The 18,662-nt window shown below is 37.3% G+C and overlaps 1 protein-coding gene across 2 annotated transcripts in view; it reads left to right on the top strand.

The window, feature by feature from the left end:
- RSRC1 (arginine and serine rich coiled-coil 1) overlaps nucleotides 1-18,662 on the top strand; it is a 172,685-nt gene that overhangs the window by 60,126 nt on the left and 93,897 nt on the right. For both annotated transcript variants that reach the window (XM_069792859.1, XM_069792858.1), the window contains one exon: nucleotides 14,159-14,195. In XM_069792859.1, the coding sequence (XP_069648960.1) occupies nucleotides 14,159-14,195 (37 nt within the window). The remainder of the gene's footprint in view (nucleotides 1-14,158; nucleotides 14,196-18,662) is intronic.

The following is an 18,662-nucleotide window of genomic DNA, read 5'->3' as shown; positions in this document are numbered from 1 at the left end:
AAATGATGTTAACTGAGGTGAGCTGAAACGGGTACAGCTGAAAATACAAGGATTACGGTAACTTTTATGGACTAACATCTAGCTCCAACTTATTTCCCCAGAGAAGACCAAAGAACAGTGCTGCTGAGAACTTGAAGTAGGCTTTGTGATGTGTGGCTACAGTTTGTTAGTTAGGTTTGTAACTTGAGGTGGTTGTTAGATGTTCGGTGGGTTTTTTGCAGGTTAGAAATTCTTTCCACTAGAAGTGCTTGCTTGGTCGTCAGCCTGATCATCTACATTTCCAGGTCTTGCTGTATGGTCTGTGAATCCACTAGAAACTGCTGCTGTTGAAGGATCTGGCCGCTTATTTGTTCAGAAGTTGTTTTTGTAGAATTTTTCACTTTACCTCTAGTATTTGCAGGTACAATAGTAAGTGCTGGTTTTAATCTTCAAGCTCCAAATTGCTTAAGATCCAAGTTTCCTTGGAGCCTGCCATGTTTATGGTACTTAATTTTTCAGGAATCTCTTGGCTTCATATTAGAAAAATAACCTTTGAGGGAAATCTTGGCTGTAGAACGAGACATGTTTTATATTTTTGTCTTTTCTTCTAATTTTGCTCCACTTGGTGGTAAATCGGTAGTGTGCAATACTAATTATTTTAATTTCACTGAAGGAATGCCAAAATACAAAATGCCTAGCAAGATTTCTGGTCTAGACTTTGGCTGGCTGCTTCTCGGCAGTTTGCTGTGTCTTGCAAAGCCAGTACTGGTCTCTGTTTTCACCGGAGACTTTCTCTGTGAAGTGCTGGGAATGATAAATGCCAAGTAAAATAGATGATGTTAGTCTTTCATGGTAGTAAAAGGTTAAAAGCATATTAATGAAAGCAAGCATTTTGGAGAGTAAAATGAGTAAGACCAATGTGATGTGGTAAGAACAGTAGACAACAATTAAAGAACACACGAAGCCTTAAGGAGGTTTTGGGGCAACTCAACCAGCATGAAGTGTTTAGACAGCATTACTTGATGTTTTCTGGATTTTTTTTTAGGATGTAAAATTTTCTACAAAAACTATAAGTTGTGCTTTACTGGAACTTGCAGATCTTTTCTTTTTTACTTAACTCTCCATAACGTTTTGGACATCAAGTTCTAGGCAGTATCAGTCTTTTAAACACAGGCATAGCAATGTCCTGAATGCCTCTATTGCTTCTGAAGTTTCTCTCCAAGAAGTAGATGTGTAATAACCACAAGACCAAAAGCAATTTTAGCATTGATTAATGTTCTCAAATAATAAGAGACTTGTAAATTATATAGTCAGAGGCCATTACAAATGCTGGAGAAAGAAATAACAAATAAGCAAGATACAGACTTATTAGTGTTAGTTGCCTAGTGCTGCTGTTGAATTAGCGGAGAGTTAATTGCTCTTGGAATCAAGAGAACTATTAGCCTTGTCAGATAATTTAAGGAAATTAGCCTGTTCTCTACAATCTCGGTGTAGCTGTATTAGGTACAAACCCACTGTGACTACGTCCAGCTGTGACAGACTTTTTTGACAACTCTGAAGGTCTTTATTCTTGACTACTGAAATACTATCATCAAGATACATTTCAAGTTCTGATCCTTGCTATTACATATATTTAAAAGTGCTTTTACAGTCTTTGGTGATTTGTTAGCATACAGGTAACCAGCATTGGTTTGGACTGAATGCTGTAAAAACAAAGGTGCTGAAGTGGGAACTGCTGTAAATGGGACTGCTTTAGTGATCTCCATCAATCTCCTCTTCTTCCAAATCTTCTTTTTCATGAGCTTCAATTAGCTGGTTTTGTTTTGGTTTGATTTTTTTCCTAACCTTTCCATTAATTTTAAAGCACTTTCAGATTATTTTTGTCACTTTGTTAGGCTTGATTTTGGTCAGACACGGTTGAGATTTGCAATAATGTGGGTTTTTTTTCTATTTTGATGAGATATTATTTCTTTCCCTTTATTTGTGGCCAAGGAACTAATTTCCTATCAAGCTTGAACAACTTAAGCTCTACCTGTTTAAATTTTACAAATTTGTCTTGCAACACAGCCCAACATGGAAGTTGTTAGTAGAAGATACAATATTCATCCTTACTGAAAGTCAGACTTTAGAGAAACCTTTTTCATGTTAAATGTTTTCAAAATTCATCTGGGCTTTAACAAAACAGCCTTTTAGAAGAATTTGTGAGTCTTCTGCTTAAAATAAAAAGATCTTTGTGATAGTCTCCATAACTTATCAACCTCAAAATACTGAAAAACATGTACAAAACTCTAGAGTCACGTAGGATACGGCGCATTTGAATGCTGAGGAGATACTGCGGAGGCTGCAAATCACACCATTCAAAAATAGTTATGGTATGTTTATTTGAACTGAAAATGGCTGCAGTACCATAGTGATGGTAAATCCTTCAGGTTTGTTATTAATGTGTCTGTTGAGGTTTGCTCATGTTATTCATGTAACAACAGGGACTTCTCCCTCATGTCAGACTTATGCTGGAGAATCTTCTGAGCTACTCCTACCTCTCAGCATATGCTTGGACTGCTTGGAACGGCTGGATTGAAGAAAGCAAGAGACTTGCAAAGGCTTTCTTCAGGGCTACATTGAGTTTAATAGAAACAAACTGTTTAATTGTGGAATACAGCCTGAAACTCAAGTCTCTTATGGCCAGAAATGCTACAAGCTGTGTTAGCTGAAGTAGTTGAGGAGATAGAAACTAAATATTCTGAGATCAAGTAGATCTGCTTTTTACCTTGTATAGGAATGAAAACCTGTGCCTGTCTGACATTTAAACATATTTTAAACATTTAGAGTATAATCTGAGTGTGCCCCTGCGTTCCTTAGGGAGATAGATTCAGGCCAGATGAAAGAACGTAGCGGAATTAAACTAAAGCGACAAAATCAAACTGCAGGGACACAAAGAGGAACAGTGAAAAAGCATTTACAAATTGGATTTTTATACCTCCCAACAGTGATGCCTAAAAAAGCACGAGGTTTCAGTGTGCTAAAATTGGATCAAATGCAGTCACAAGCGGTGGAATTTCAGTAAAGTGGCACTTTGTGGGTCTCAGCTGAACTTGACCATGGTTGCCAAAGTGCTGCACACATCTTCAGTAATAATGGAAATGTGAAACTACCTTTTCTTAGTCTTTGGCCTTAAAATGTACGTGTCCTAGGACTGTTGAGTTGTCATAGCCTTTCATCTGAGCTGTGGAAATTAATCAGCTCTGGATGCTAGAAACAGATACCTACCTTTTCTGAAGAATTACTCTGCTGCTTATCTTTGCTTTTTATTCCAAATGTCTGCTTTATGGAACGGAGGGTGGGTTTTGTTCTGTTTTGTTTTGTTTTAATTGATTGTTTACTTTTAAGCAGTACCGGCATTGTACTGCTGCTGGCTAGAGAGGAAGGAAACACATCCCAAATTTCTGTGGCAGGCTTCTAGTTTTTTGGGACTGTATTAGTCTTACCTAAAGCCATGACCTGCTGTTTGAAATCCATCTGTCCACTTTCTACAAATTTGTGTTCAAAGTGCAACATCTTGTGCTCTTTCAAGGTCCTTCCAAAGTGTGTGAACTTTTAATTCATTTTATTTTATGTTCTCTCTTTTCAAGAAGCAGGGGCTGTAGGGCAGCAAAATGACTGTGTTCTAGTGCTACATAAATACAGGCATATAGGTTTTGTTTTGTTACAGTATCTTTTTAATTATAAGAACATCTCTGAAGAAAGTTGTGAAGTGCAAAGAACAAAACCAAAGCCTGCAAGTCTGCCGGTAACTTCTGGTGTTTAGATTTCTCATAAAAGAAGCCCTTACTATAAAGGAGCATTTGCACGAGGGGTGTATGGAAAAAGTTGTCTGACTTGTAGTGATGGATTATAAAGACGATCAAAAACCTTCTTTGTAAGGTATGCAAATAGCATAAGAAGTGACTGGCAAGATGGGGTCCTTGAGTTTGAGGCACATTTTATTTATTTTTATTAAAAAAAAAGGGATCTACAGATGGGTATTGACAGTGTGCTTGTTGGCATTGATTGTGGGTAACAGACCTGAGACAGGATAAGCTTAACTCAGTTAAGATATTAAATATAGGTATCAGCTTTGTTCTATGGGGGATTTAAAGGAGATCTATGGGGATTTAAGGAAGGAAAAAAAAAAAAAAGATTTAGTGCCTTTTTTTTTTTGTCTAAAGTTAGTACAGAAGATTTAAATTGTCACTGTAGAATATTATATATATGCATATCTGTACAGTACAACCTTAACGTGCAGGCAGTAACTTACAACATGAATTTGGAGCAATGTGCGAAAGCATGAAGGTTTTTTTTTTTTTGCAGAGATTAGTAGAAAGTTGTGTGCCAGCAAATAAGTTTTAAATACTTAATAACTTAATAAACTTCTATAAGATTTTTATCCTTTTGGGAAGAATGCATAGCACAGAATCTTAAAAAAAATTTACAAATAATTAATACAGACAAATTCCACATTAACTTGTTTCATAGGTAGAATGCCTTTAATTGGTAACTTTATTTTTATTGAACATTTAATGAGGAACTGGTTATTGTTTTCCTAAGCACAATTTTCCTGAGCATTTACTATTTTTTGTACAGTTTATAATGAATCTAGACAAAGATGGATCTGTTCAAGTACGATGTCATTTCAGTGTGGTGTAGTGAGCTGTGTATTCTTGAAGTATTTACAAAACATTATTACAGAACTTGTTTAATGTGCATAAATAGTTTAAAAAAAACGAAACAGGCTTGAGGTTTCCTTGTGTGCTTTTTTTTTTTTTTTTTTTTTATCAACAGACTGAGGGCCTGAAGGAATAGAGGAAGTGAATGGACACCAATGTATCCAAATATCTCATTTTGCCTAAAAGCAAGTGCCGGCAGATAAATGCCCATAAAGGGATTTCTTTCTTAAGCCCCATGGATTTTTTTTGCAACTTTTTGTGTGAGTTAGAAATGAAAACCATTCATCTAGTGCCCCAAAGAACGGCCTTATTGAATGGAATAACAGTGTAATGTACCATTGAAGGCAGGATTGAAAGTGATTATCTTGTTAACTCTTGACAGTTACCGCCAGCTTGAAATAGAACTGGCAGGCTTGATTTGCAAATGAATTAGAGCTTTTTCATTTTGTGCCAGGATCATCTTTTTATATTCTGATATGACAGATGCTATGTTCCATGCTTTTGTTTCTCTTCAGTTTTATACTTGCAAATAAAAAACAAAAGATTATGATAGTAATTTTATTTGCATCTTTTCTCTAGGAGTTTATTCTTTGTCTAGAAGTTTTTAATCTTATATTTTTCAAAAATTTGTTTAAGAATAGTATTGTTCCTGCAGAATAAAATTTCATTAGGTTAAGTACAGTAGTAATTGGGTGAATGAGGAGGATTTAGAAGCTTTCAGAAAATGGAAAATTGATTGTACTCAAATTGTTTTAGTGCTTAGAACGTTTAAATTTTCTCACTGACTTGAAATTTAATATTCTTCAATACTGAGAGTTGAGTGCAGCTGAGGAAAATCTAATGTTTTAAATACTTACCCTAACAGTATGCTAATAGAAATACATGTGTAATTAGTTTCAGACTTAATGCTGATAAACTGTGTTTATATTCTGCAGTCATCCAAACACAGATGGTAAGGTGTTAGGTATGATAATTATTGTGCACTCTTTATATGTTCCTCATTAACCTGTAACACTCTTTACTAGTCCGGAGAGTTTTTACTATAGTTATGCTTACCAACATTAAAACTTGCTCTGCTTTGTTTAATATTCAGTGCAGTGTTCTGTGCATTTACACTGCTGGGCTTTTTGCTACTTTTGTAATCTATTTTGTACTTTGAGGCTAATTAGCAACACTTCCTACTACCACTAATGTCCATTACGGAAATGTTTTCATACGCTTTCACCTACAGGATGTGTTTTAATTGAATATCTACTAAATAATATTACAGAGAAGGTAAAACAGGCCAAAGTTGTCTAATTTATTTAAGATTACCAAATAATCTGGTTAACAGAGACAGTGACATTCCAAAGCCCGAAGCTTAATTGCTTATGTTTGCTAGGAATGCAAACATTGATTAACAAGGTTTTACTCTTTGTGAAGGGAGCCCCGTGCACAGAACAGGAGGACAAAAACCCAACAAACCAACCAACCAAAACCCAGGGGAAAAAAAAAACCAACAAAAAACCACTCCACATATAAAAACTGCAAGGACTTGCATGTTATGAGATCCTTTGAATTGCCAGGTTTATGTGAGGAATGGCTTGAACTGGCAACCAAGATAAAGAAATCTGCTTTGATAATTTATAGGATTTCCATATCTGACCTGAAGTCTTGGTAAAACAGAACTGGGACTTTTGGGGTAGTTATTTTGGCTCTCATTTATCTGAGAATTACTTATGGAGAAAAAGGATTTTTTTTTTTTGTAGGGTCTATTTGAAAATATTGATTCTATCAACACTGTATTTTGTCTGTCCATTGCCTTCCCCCCCCCCCCCCCCTCCCCTTTAGTTTCAGTATTTATTTCAATTGCATAAAATCTGGAATTTTACCCTGTGAGCTGGGGTGTTTTGGTCCCCCCACTCCTTGAATATTTGATGAGGTCTCTTGGGTACTGATTTTTCTTCTCTCTAGGATAACATATTATGGAAATTGTTTCACCTTGTGTCCTGTTTAAAGTCCCTGGTTTTAGCAAGATTCAATTTAGCTTGCATTATATTCTACTGAGTTCTTCAGCAGTTCCAAGTTACTCCGTATGTGTTTGTGTGTGTGACTTCTGCTTTTCTTCCCACTTTTGATAAGTGACCTTCATATGATCTTCTTGAATCTTTGTTACATTTAAATTTATTAGTAATTGGCCAAACTTCTTACCATTTTTCCCCTAGTGAAATAAATTATTTGGATGACTGAAGCGAGGGAGCCACTGAGCACACCACCGCCAGCTTTGGAGTCTTTACACTTCAGGATCAGTTCCAGAACATTTGAATCTGATATTAAGAGCAAAACAACATTCCACACTTTTTCAAAAAATATCATGGATGCTTTCTCTATCAGAGTGTAGGATTCCCTGACCATTTGCTCTTTTGTGCAGAACAAGCTCTCATCAAAAAGATTAGAAAGAGCAGCATAAAATTACTAGTTTAGCTATATCTCATCTTTAGCTATATTTCATCTTGTTGGACTCTTATGCGCAAAAGAAAATTCTCAACTAATGTATTATGTTGGTTTTCCGGATGCTTAGTGCTATCAGAATAACAGCCAGATGCTGCCCTGTGTTTCTTCTCACCCGTACCCTCTCTGATGTTGGCATTGCACTGCTGAATTGTTTTCACCATTTTATTTTGTAGTCATTTTATAGGTTGGTTGGATCTCCAATAATGGAAGAAAACAGGGTTTTTAGATACAAGGACCCACAACTCTTAAAGGCATTACAACTGTCAAGGGATTCTCTTTGAGATACACATAGTACTGAGAGTCTTTCTGTAACCTACGTAGTCAGTAGATTGCAAAGATTTTTATTTTCATTATTGGTAATATTGTTTGCGTATGTTATTTGGTTGCTTTCAAAAAACTCGAGTTTTTTTCCGTCATCTTTGTATAAGAGAGGCAGGAGGAAATAGCTTGCTTTTATGGTTTTCTCCTCTTGCCTTTTGTATGCTCCCTTTGATGTAACTTCCACTTATGGCTACAAAAATATAGCCCTACTTCTCAGGTTTTTCTTTATAATCCAGAGGAGGTTAAGTAGTAGTGTGGAAGAGCAACACATTTGCTGGAGTTCTGTTTCTGCACATTACGTAGTCTTTGCCAGCAGTTCTGCCAGGCCATTGGTGTGGTATTGGACCGGCTTGTCATTGAAAGTCTATAGGCATGAATTTACCTGTTCACCCAGGAGAATCAGCACTGTCTTCTTAAAGATGGTTTCAAAGGAGAGGACAGGCATAGGGCTTAGATTTTTATGTAATCTTTGCTGTGTCTTTCAAAGCCTACCGAAATGAGTATCTATGGTCTGAAGTCAGATTTGGAAACATTAGCCTATAATTTTACAGAAAACACAACAATACAAACAAAACCTACAAAATTTAGTGGAATATGATGGGGGTATCCATTTCTAAAAACTGCATCCAGGACTCTGTAACTCTGAAGCTGAAATTCAGCCTAGCTCAGGGAAGGACTTCAAATATGTAGCGCTTTCCGAACAGTCACCATGCAAACGTAATAATCATGTGCTTTTATTCTAGTTGTTCCCAATAGGGAGAAAATACTTTTTTCTATACCAGGCTTTTCTTTTTCTGGAATTGAACATAGGCATGCTCTGGCCATGACTGTTTTACTCTTGATGTCTGGCATGTTCTGTGAGCTTAACGTTAGTCTGTGAAGCTATTCCAGAATACAACATGGTTTAAATGTTTGCATAAATGCATCACTAAATGGCGATAAGGTCACAAGTGCGTTGTTCAGGCTACCCATCCAGCTGTGATTAAACTGTGTGTGTATGTGTACACACGATGCCTTATTCCAAAATGTGCACGTGAGATAAAAGTTAGAAAAAAGTTAAAAACTTCAGTGGGAAAAGAACTATTCCTTATTTGCCTCCCCCTCTAAAATTCAATACCTGGAATACCTTCAATCTGATGTACAGACTTTTAAGGCCAAGGAAAGTAAATCCAGCAAAGATTGAGTTTATAAAATAAGCGAGGGAGAAGTTCTCTATCTTGGGATATCCCAGGGTAGAATTAAATAGTGTGTAATCACATGGAAACCTAATTTCCTTCTTCCCAGGAATATACAGGGCACAACTCTAGTCTGGGAAATCATGAGATATTGGCCTTTCAACTCGCCACTGAGAGAGACGATCTTGCCACAGGTTGGCAGAGTTTTAGATGGGGGATTTCCCCATTCTGAGAGAGCAAGGAGATTGTTACTGGCTGTTGGTGTTTGCTGGGATTTAGTCAGAAATTTGGAGTATTAATAATGCTGACAGATTGAGTAGTCAAGGCTAGTGTAATAAATTCCTTCTCTGAATCTGATTTAGATTAGTTGGATTTTTTTTTACAGTGCCTACTGACAAGCTAAGTATCTCTTGGCACATCAGCCTTGAGAAGACTCTGAGTATCAGAACCAGAAAATGATGAGGTAAAGTCCTTGTTGAATTTGAGATGCTAATCTGCTAAAATAAAAATGATATACAAAAAGAAAGGTCTAGAGATAGATGACTAGACTAATTCTCCCAAAGCTGTCATCTCCACTATAGTTGCATTTAGTAAGACTGTTCCTCGCTTTGGCCATGTTGGGTCAAGGTAGATTCCTCACACTGAAGAAGCTCAGGACAGGAGAGGCAGAGGCTATGATGTTTATGGCAGTAGCCTCACTCATCCTCTTTACCCTACCCCTTGGTATAATTCCTAACATCTAAGGTGTAGTTCTTCTCATTTCTGTCTTCTCTCCTTTTATCTACCTTCAACACAGAGCTTAGGGAGGTGGGAGAAGGGACTAGGCCACCACTCAAGCTGGGTTTAGCATAATATGTTTATCCTGTTTCATGTTGCTTGTATTGGTGAGTGTTTAATATATTGTCACCTGCTGAAGTTCATAAAGAAGGTCTGAAGACTTCTGAAGAGATTCAGCTGTTTATTTTGAGGTTATTTATCTAGAATATAAGCAGGGATTGATAATATGCAAAAGAAAAATAGCGGATGTGTGTGTTACTCAGAGAAGAACTGTAGGGAAGGCCATTAGATGACAGCAAGCAGCAGAAGCATGTTAACGTGAGGATAAAGAACAGGAGAACGTGAGGCTGTTCCTAGAACATCTTTGACTATGAGGCCCTTCATCCAGGAAAAATACTGAGGCAAAAAAGGGATTAATTTAATATGACATTTGACACAGAGTATCGAAAGTATTTTGTGATGTGCTTGTTGAGCGATCCAAGAGATTTTTGAGAGAGTTCTATGAAAATGATCTGCAACCACTTGGGCCAATGCTGCCTGATCAGCAGCACTAACACACTGGCGTTCATCAAGAGTGGAGTTAAAAGGCCTTTATTTGAGACCGTGGTGCAGCCTGACCCGAAATGCCGCCCGTGACCTTGTTCTTTGCAGATTGTAGTTAACGTTGTGGAACCAGAGGGGATTCTGCCCAAGGTCTTGCTAATGATGAGGTGATTTATTTATTCATTTGGCTCCTGAGGAGAAAAAGCAGACATTGGGACTGTTGAGCGTGGAGTTCAGGCCACCAAGGCGGTCAGGGGCTGGGGCACTTGCCCCGTGAGGGGACCTGAGGGACGGGGGGTGGTTCAGCCTGGAGAAGAGATGGCTTCCAGGGCACCTGACAGCAGCCAGCCGCCCTGAGGAGGAGGGAGGTCGCCGAGGAGAAGGAGCAGGCCTCTTTGAAGGGGTGTGTGGCGGGAGGAAAGGTGCAGCCGGCACAGACTGGAAAAAAAGAGGCGTTCAGACTCGGTGGGAGGAAGGATGCTCCCAGGGAGGACGTTTGATCAGCAAGACAGGTTGCCCAGGGAGGTTGTCCTTCCAAGACCAGGCTGGATGAAGCTCCGAGACGCCTGGTCTGGCCTCACAGCTGACCCTGCCTTGAGCAGGGGGTGGGACTGCGGACCCCCAGAGGCCCTTCAACCTGAATTATCCTATAATATCCATAGATAAGATAATCCATAGAATTGTTCTATGGCCTAGGGATTCTAACTGGAAAACCCCGGCAAAGAAAATTATTAACTGTGGGTGTAAGGGAAGCGTTGAGGAGGAGTTGATAACAACTTGAGAGGAACCGAAGAACGCGGACTGACGTGGTTTGTTTTCTTTTGGAATAAGTTTTTTAAAATTGCAGGATACTTCCAGTTTGATGCTACTGATCTGAATAGCAGCACAGATTAAACTCAGCTCTCATAATTGTCATTTTCAAGTGGGTGACAGAGACCCACTATACTAACAAGCTCAACTGCCTATTTTGATGATAAGTAAAAATATCTCTGAGATTTCTTTGGGTTTAGGTAGCCTCACAGTAAAAAATAAGTCACTGGCATTGCAGTATGATGTTAACACTGTAGCTTCTTGAGGGTGCTTTGCTCTGGAGTACTGCCGCTAAACGTACCCAGTAATTTGTTAAGCTCTGTTGTGCAAAACCAAGTATTAGTTCTACAATTCCTGTGTGAAACTGCTATAAATTTATTAAAAAGTAAATTATTTGTGAAATTGTATTTTATAGTAGCTAAAGTTTGGATATTTTGAAGATACTGCATATTATTCAGCTCCCTTGATTAATGGTTAGTTTTTTATGGGGACCTACTTTTATGACTGTGAATATATGTCCAGGTTAAAATCAAGATTTCCAGCAAGCGCTAGTGAATATTTTTAGTTTAGTTTACTGGTGAAGGAACTAGCAGTATAAGTTAACACTACCTCAATTAGTTACCTACACTATGGTTTTAAGTAATCCAAAAGCTGGCTACACTTGCTTAATTGAATTCCTGGCTTGTTGTTACAGATCCCTCATGACCGTGATTCAAATTTAGCTCAGCTGCAGTTTTTTCCCCTGGCATTACCAAAAGCTAACATTTGGATTAGCCTGAGTATTGTGCTTACTGTTTTTAATGTATAATTTTAAAATATATGCACGTCAAGTAGTATTTTACAGCACAAAGTCTTGACTATCGTGGGGAAACACAATTCCAGAGCTTCTCGGATGGAAAAAAGAAAAACTCAATAATAAAACCAAGCTTGCCCGATGAACCAAAAAAAAATAAACGTGGTGCCCTGGAGACGGTTTGAAAGGCAAATATGTATCTTGTTAGGAACTATGTGGTGTGGTGTGAAAATTGAGTAAAACATTATTACCTGATAATGATATAAAATTACTATAAATTTCTTATGGTGTTCCTTTATAGAAGTATTATAATATTGAACGTGGATAAAACTGCTCTTGCCTTTTATTTGTAGAGGTTTATGTTGTTAATGATTAAGGTATTCTGCAGACATCTAAGGTTATGTGTTAGTCTGAGCTGTAGCAACAGGTCTGATTTTGCATAACAATATTTGAAATATAGTAGTAATGGAAGTCTTATTTATATAATTATTGTTTAAGTAGAAAGATCAAATTATGCCATGGCTTCACTAGTTGTCATTGCTGATTGATGCACAACAGCCTCCGGCTGGAAAGAGGTTTTCATTGGAAGTGACAGGTGCCGCAAGGTTTATTTAGGACAACCTCAACCTTGTCCTGGTTAGTTTGATAATGTTTGCCTTATGTATGTTCAACCACTGCATTTCCTGCGTTAGAGCCTTGTGTTACACCAATATTACTATCTGTGCTGCCTCAACTACAAATTGGATGAACAGCCAGTGACACTTTTTCAATATTATTACATTAAACCAAGTGGATTTTGATTGATAACCTAATATTCAACTAATGCAAAACATCAATCATGGCAAGTATATTAATTATTTAATATTGCAGTCTAATTCAGAAATCGATGTGCTGCATGAGGGGAAGGGAAACTCACTGTTCCCAGAAGACTTAAGACAGGGAATGATTAAAAAAAAAAACACAACCCTGCTGTACTCTTGTGTGTTAGTTCGATACAAATCTTTATTCATTTGCCAATAATCTCTTCGCATTTTCCACTTCAGGACCTTTTTTATCAGTTTTGAGACCTATAATTGAATTAAGTCTGCTTTCAGCACAGGGCAAAAGGAGTTGCACAAATATTGATGAAGTCATGACAGGGACAGCGCAGGAGACAGACCACTAACAGGGCAGGTTTTATACCAGTAGTTGGGAGCTCCTCGCATCAGCGTCTTGGATCCTGCTTCCAAAGTGATTAAATTCTTTAAGGCCATTTAGCACCTCAAAAATGTATGTGGGACATGATTTCTATTTAGATACTGTATGGACTCGAATAATAAGTCCTTGTTGCAAAATAAAAAATATTGGTGTAAGGGAAGTGCATCTTTTTCTCTTGCTTCATTCATGATATGTTCAAATAGAACAAAAGTGCATAGCAGACTTTTTTTGGAAAGCTTTATGAAATTATCAATAAAAGCTTTTCTGTAAAAAGTCTAAAATATAGTACAGCAAGGTGGTAAAATGTGTAACTGAATGTAGCCTTGTTCAGTATTTAGTCAAATTTCATACTTCACATTATGTCTTACTCAGCCTGTACTGAGTATTAAAGAGAATGGAAGCCTCAGTCTTGCACAGTTTGCTCTTAGAGCAACGCGGTTGGGGTTTTTGCTCCTGTGGTTTGATATAGTTAAATAATTTGTTGAAAAATTAATATTATAAATACAAATATATACTACACTGTATAGTTCAATAACTGGTTACCTGAAATCCTTGTAGTTTCCTTCTCCTTTTTTGCTGTGGTTACAGCCCATCTTCCTCAAAAGGCACAGTTACTTTTTTGGAAGCAGGTAGAACCTGGAGTCAATGGAAGCAGAAACCAGCCTCCTTGTTTAGTGACTTGGGATTGGGGGATTTTTTTTTTTAATTTTATTTCAGGTTATCTTTTTTTTTACATAGCAGGATGCGTTAAGGATTAGTTTTCACTCTGAATTCTCTTTGGTTTTCAGTGTTTTTATTTTTGATAGTTTGGTCCATTTTTTTGCAGCTGTCTTTGCATGACATTACTTCTCATTTTTGTATCTGTACATTTGTATTTTTTTCAGCTGTCACAAGTCAAATGCAAAGTTTCGGTATGGCTGCCACGACCTAGTTAGTTAATATACAATTCATTCAGTCCATCACCTTTGTAAACAGTCACAGAATTTTATTGTTGAAGTAGTGGCAAAGCAGAACCGTGAGCCACTGAATGTAGATTTGATAAATAGCATTACACACTGTCTTGGTTTATTATTTCCAATTTGAATAGTGGGATAATTACATTAAAAATGTTGTTTTTTAAATGAGTGTCCTGTTGCGTTGCTACACTTCATAGCAATTCAGGGCAGGTAAAATTTGAGGGTTTAAATAATTCTGTAGCTGTGCATTAGGATAATTGATACTCTTCAGGTATTGCAATGATTAAGATATTAAAAATAAAAATTTTACATACTTGAGAAATTACATGGCTTTGACATTTTTGAGTAAAACATAAATCGTTGTAGACAAGGGTTTAGCAACTATTTAGAACTTTTGTTCTTCTGTTACAGGGACTCTGGAAACATCAAAGCTGGATTAGAACATCTGGTAAGTTTTAATTTTCTCTTGAACATTTGCATCATCTTTGATATCTGCATTCCAAATGAACACTTTTGAATGAGCTTTGAATACCTTGAATTGAGAAAGTCAACCATTTCCCAGAGGGTCAGCTTACTGTTATTATGTGAAGGCACTTACATTTTCATTTATCTTACCATTTCAAGGGAATTTTAATTTTTTTAAATTACTTTTTTTGATGTAGAGATGAAATAAAATGGACTACAATCCTTGGATTGATGATTGCCTTAATTATAAACAAAAATTGTTTGGTGTGGAATTTTTGGCATATCCTGATCTGAAAACAACAAACTTGTGATAAAAAAAAAAAAAAAAAAAGACACACACAATCAAATATTGCATGCATAAATATGGTATGTTTTAGTAATTTGAAGTCTTTGAAAGAAGTGCACAGCTTTGTTTTTTCTCTTGTCTTTGCTTTATGAATAATGTATTGACTTAAATTCCATTCAGTGCTGCAGTATAAAATAATAATTGAGATGCAAAATATTTTTGGTTTAAGTAAACATATTCAAACCGCAACTGATGGCAAGACATACTTAGCATTAAAAACTAATCAGTTGATCAAAACTGGAAGAAATACAATATTGTCACAAGTCTGAAGCTCATTGAGCCTAGGATGTTAGTATCAGCAATCATCAGAACATTAAGTAGTTCATCTAAACAGATTATTAAATCCCATTAAATCAAAATATTCACTATTAATGGCACGTATATCTCAGTACATCATGAGAAGTGTTTAAATTCATGTTTAATTTTTTCATATAATATCTAAATAATATATACTGTTCTATACTGCTATTAAAATAAAATCTTAGCACAATGTATTGCATGAGCATTTGAAAAAATTGCTTTTCTGTTGTTGCTTCCCATTTTGGGAATCACTTGGGAAATATGATTTGTAGGAGCTTGTGTACCAATATCATCTTGGAGTAACAGCGGGATGAAAAGGATGTATATTCTGGCATAGTTGTCAACAGTTTCCCCTTTATAATGGTGGCATATTAAATGTTCCATTGCAACTAGTATTTTGAATCTGTAAATGGAATAAACAGCTGAGTGTTATGAATAGTTCTTAGAGCAGTTTGAAAATTAATCTTGTTTGCTAGTTTCATTGGTACCTTGCATGCTAGTTGAATCTCTTGAATAAATTTTTTAAAATGTTTCATTCCTCTGCTGGTGTCAGGTAGTTGTAATCTGATGGGTTCAGAGAATTTTTCTAATGCATTATAAAGATGCTGTAGTCTTGACAGATGACCATGACTGGTTCTTTTTCTAAATTGGGAGTGCTGCAATAGCTGGAGCTGCAGGTCTGATTTATAATGTCACCTCAAACCAGCAGGTGCAGGAGGAAGAGGCTGTATGGGTTTTGAGTAGCTGGGGATGGGGGGGATGGACCAGGAACAGCATCACTGGTGTTCAGGGTTTCTCTGGGATTTGGGGGCAAATGTACTGGAAAGGTTCTCTGCAGAGTAATGATGCCTTAAGTTCTTTATGGGGTAACTCACTCTGTGTTTGAATAAAATTTTGTCTTCATTAAACACGTTAGCTGCTTTGTATTTCTGTGAAAGATCTGTCAAAAACCTCTAGGATTGAGACTTTTTTCCTTTTCCCTGTGATGTTAGAAAATCTGTCCTGGGAGCGGGTGCTCAAGGAAATGAACTCTTTCCCAAGACACCCACAGATGGGAGTATTCATGCTGGAAACTGTTTTGTATCTCAGTGTTATGTCAGGCAAGTTCACAAAGACCTTTTGGACTCCAATAAATTATAGGGATATTCCTCAGAAGAATTAAGCCACATGATTGCTCTGGTTCTACTACTTTAAATTACTGCATTTCCAAATACTTGTAAAGAAGTATTTTCCCCCTAGGAAAAAAGAAGAATCTTTATATTGAATCTATTAATTAATCCCTTCTGTAAAAAAGCGTGTTTTACAATTTGTGATATAATCCTTATGGGATCTGTGTGTTCCTGTATTTTACTGCTTACCCTTGCTTAAGTAGCTTCTGCTGTCCCGATATCTAGCATCTAGCTGCACACAGCAGTGCAATAAAGTAGTATAACAACTGCTGTTTTATATGTTACGAATTGTTATTTGGAAATACTTCCAGTTTAAAACTGGATGCTTTTATAAACAAAAATATTTTCTTTGTAGATTGGAGGACCTCCCAGCAGGTCCATGTGCCTGTTTCTCAGAGTCGGTCAGAGCGGGCCCTCCTGGAGGAGCTGCGCTGGTCGCTGCTGCTGGGAGGAAGGGTTGTCCAGTGTGCCTGGCTGACCATGCGAGTGGGTCACAGCCACACTCCCTGCTGACCACCAATAGCTACATCTGCGCAGAAGCCTGTTTTATTTTTAGCTAGTTAAGAAAAGAAACGGCAAAGTTCTAAGCGTAGGGGAATTAGTCCTGTATTCCAAAAATTTTGGTGGTTATTTGCCGAATTACACTTAGCTAATTCCTTTTCCAAGTAACAAATTTGTTAACAAACTGTAGAAACCTTGGAATAGATTATTATATATCTGCAACTCAGAATAGGTCCTGTTTTCTATTAATAGCTCTTCTAAAAAAGAACCATGGAGCCATACGTGTGGTTTATTCATTAGAGATACCTTATTTGTGTCTTTTGTATAACATTTCAAAGCAATAACCTGCTTGTCCTTGTGGTCAAGCAGCAGAGTCTGTCCGTTTTAAATGATGAAGAGCAACCTGTCATTAATAGCTTGTTTAGCCCATCAGCGGTTTGTAAGAATATAGTTATTGTCTGCCAAGAACGCAGGCGCTCCCCGTGTTGTGTGTTAATCAATAACCCCCAGCAGGTATGGATCAAGCTCTTGCGAAGCTGACTATCGCAGTGCTTGTGCAGAGCTCTGCCAAAGAAGCTGCTGGAGTTCGCTATTTACACTTTTAGTTGCATAATGTGTCATAGGTAGTGTATTTCAAGGTCACTAATTCATAACTAATATTGGTTAACTCCATCTGGCAGTTCTCTGGGGATTTTTAAAGAGATCTTTGGTAGAAAAATCTGCATAAATGATCAACCAAAAAAAACCCCAACCAACACCAAACACAAAACCCTAACCAAAAAAAAGCCCTTCCTTTATCCAGAAAGTGTTAATACTTATTTACTAGGAATCACTATGTTTTTTCTTGGAGTTTGATTTCAGGGGTTGACCTCTCACTGATTTTCACTGGCTTAGTTTCAGACTTCTGGTGATTACAGCTCAGTGGTCCTAGTATGGCTACTGGACAGCAACGTCTAATAGAATTGTTGGCTTTCTAATGAGCTATAAAACCAAGCAGCCAATTATTTGTGCTCACAAACAATTAATTAACACTCTTAATATGAGTAATTATGTTTATCTTGGTATCCTGGCAAAATTCCATGCTGGTCAATTATATTCTGCAAGCTTGATTTCTCTCTTATTGAAGAAGTGTCAGGCTGAATGGATGGTTGGGCTTTTTTCCTATTGAAATTGTATTTAATTGAAAACGAGGTTGGTTTTTTTTGTTTGTTTTTTTTAATTTTAAAAGGCATTTCTTTCACATATCTCCTTTCATAAAATGCTGATCATCAAAACCTGAAAAAAATTCCCTTAGGAAAACCACCGTGGTGTTCTTGGGGAGTTGTAATTTCCACATTCTATCTCCCCACTCCTAACTTCTGACCAAATTCCCCTCCTGGGTGAGATCACTGATGAGGCACCTCTAGAGAGGACAGTTTGAGTCCAGAAGATAGGAGGCAGCATTAGAGGAGAACAGGAACATGGTGATGGGGTACAGTAATGGCAATTTAGCATGGAATTCACTTTTTCCTCGTAAGAAAAGAAGGTATTCTGTGAAGTCTCCCCACTCTGGCACAAGAACAGCCACACGGGCAGAGCGTGCGCAGGCGGATAGGAATGGGTTGTGTGAACTTTATAACTTTCTTTTCTTCCCACTTGGGCAATGGGGTTAGTATACCCCTATGATGGGGCAAGAATCTTTAGCCTGGAGCTGTCTGCTTCAGGAAACAGTTGTGCAGAAAGTCTTCTAAAGATGGGAAATCATCATGAAATACAAATGTACAAGTAAAATGTTTTCCTATCATCGGGTGGGTAATCAGATTAGTGGAAGGGAAATGGTGCTGAAAGGTGCTAGTGGTATCATAACCCTTGCAGATGTTAGTCTGTAGCTTGTGATGTCATGAGAAATGCTGATGCATTTATTTCCTTTCTAATTCCTGTCATTCACATCTCTTTCTCATTTACTGCATATGCGTAGAGTTAAGGCATTTTACATACAAGGTGGTTTGCTCATATGAATTCTTTTAACAGTCATTGGTTTGCTGTTTGTTCAGGTAAGCGTTAAACTTGAATCTTCAACTTGAATCTTGTTGATTCCTTTCTTTGTAAAGGGTAGTAGATACATAGGTGATTGCTTCTGGAGTGTTAAGTGTGA

This window comes from Haliaeetus albicilla, chromosome 9, assembly GCF_947461875.1.
Source record: "Haliaeetus albicilla chromosome 9, bHalAlb1.1, whole genome shotgun sequence".
Classification (NCBI taxonomy): domain Eukaryota; kingdom Metazoa; phylum Chordata; class Aves; order Accipitriformes; family Accipitridae; genus Haliaeetus; species Haliaeetus albicilla.
Note: the sequence above shows the minus strand (reverse complement) of the source record. Positions and strands in the feature narration are given on the sequence as shown.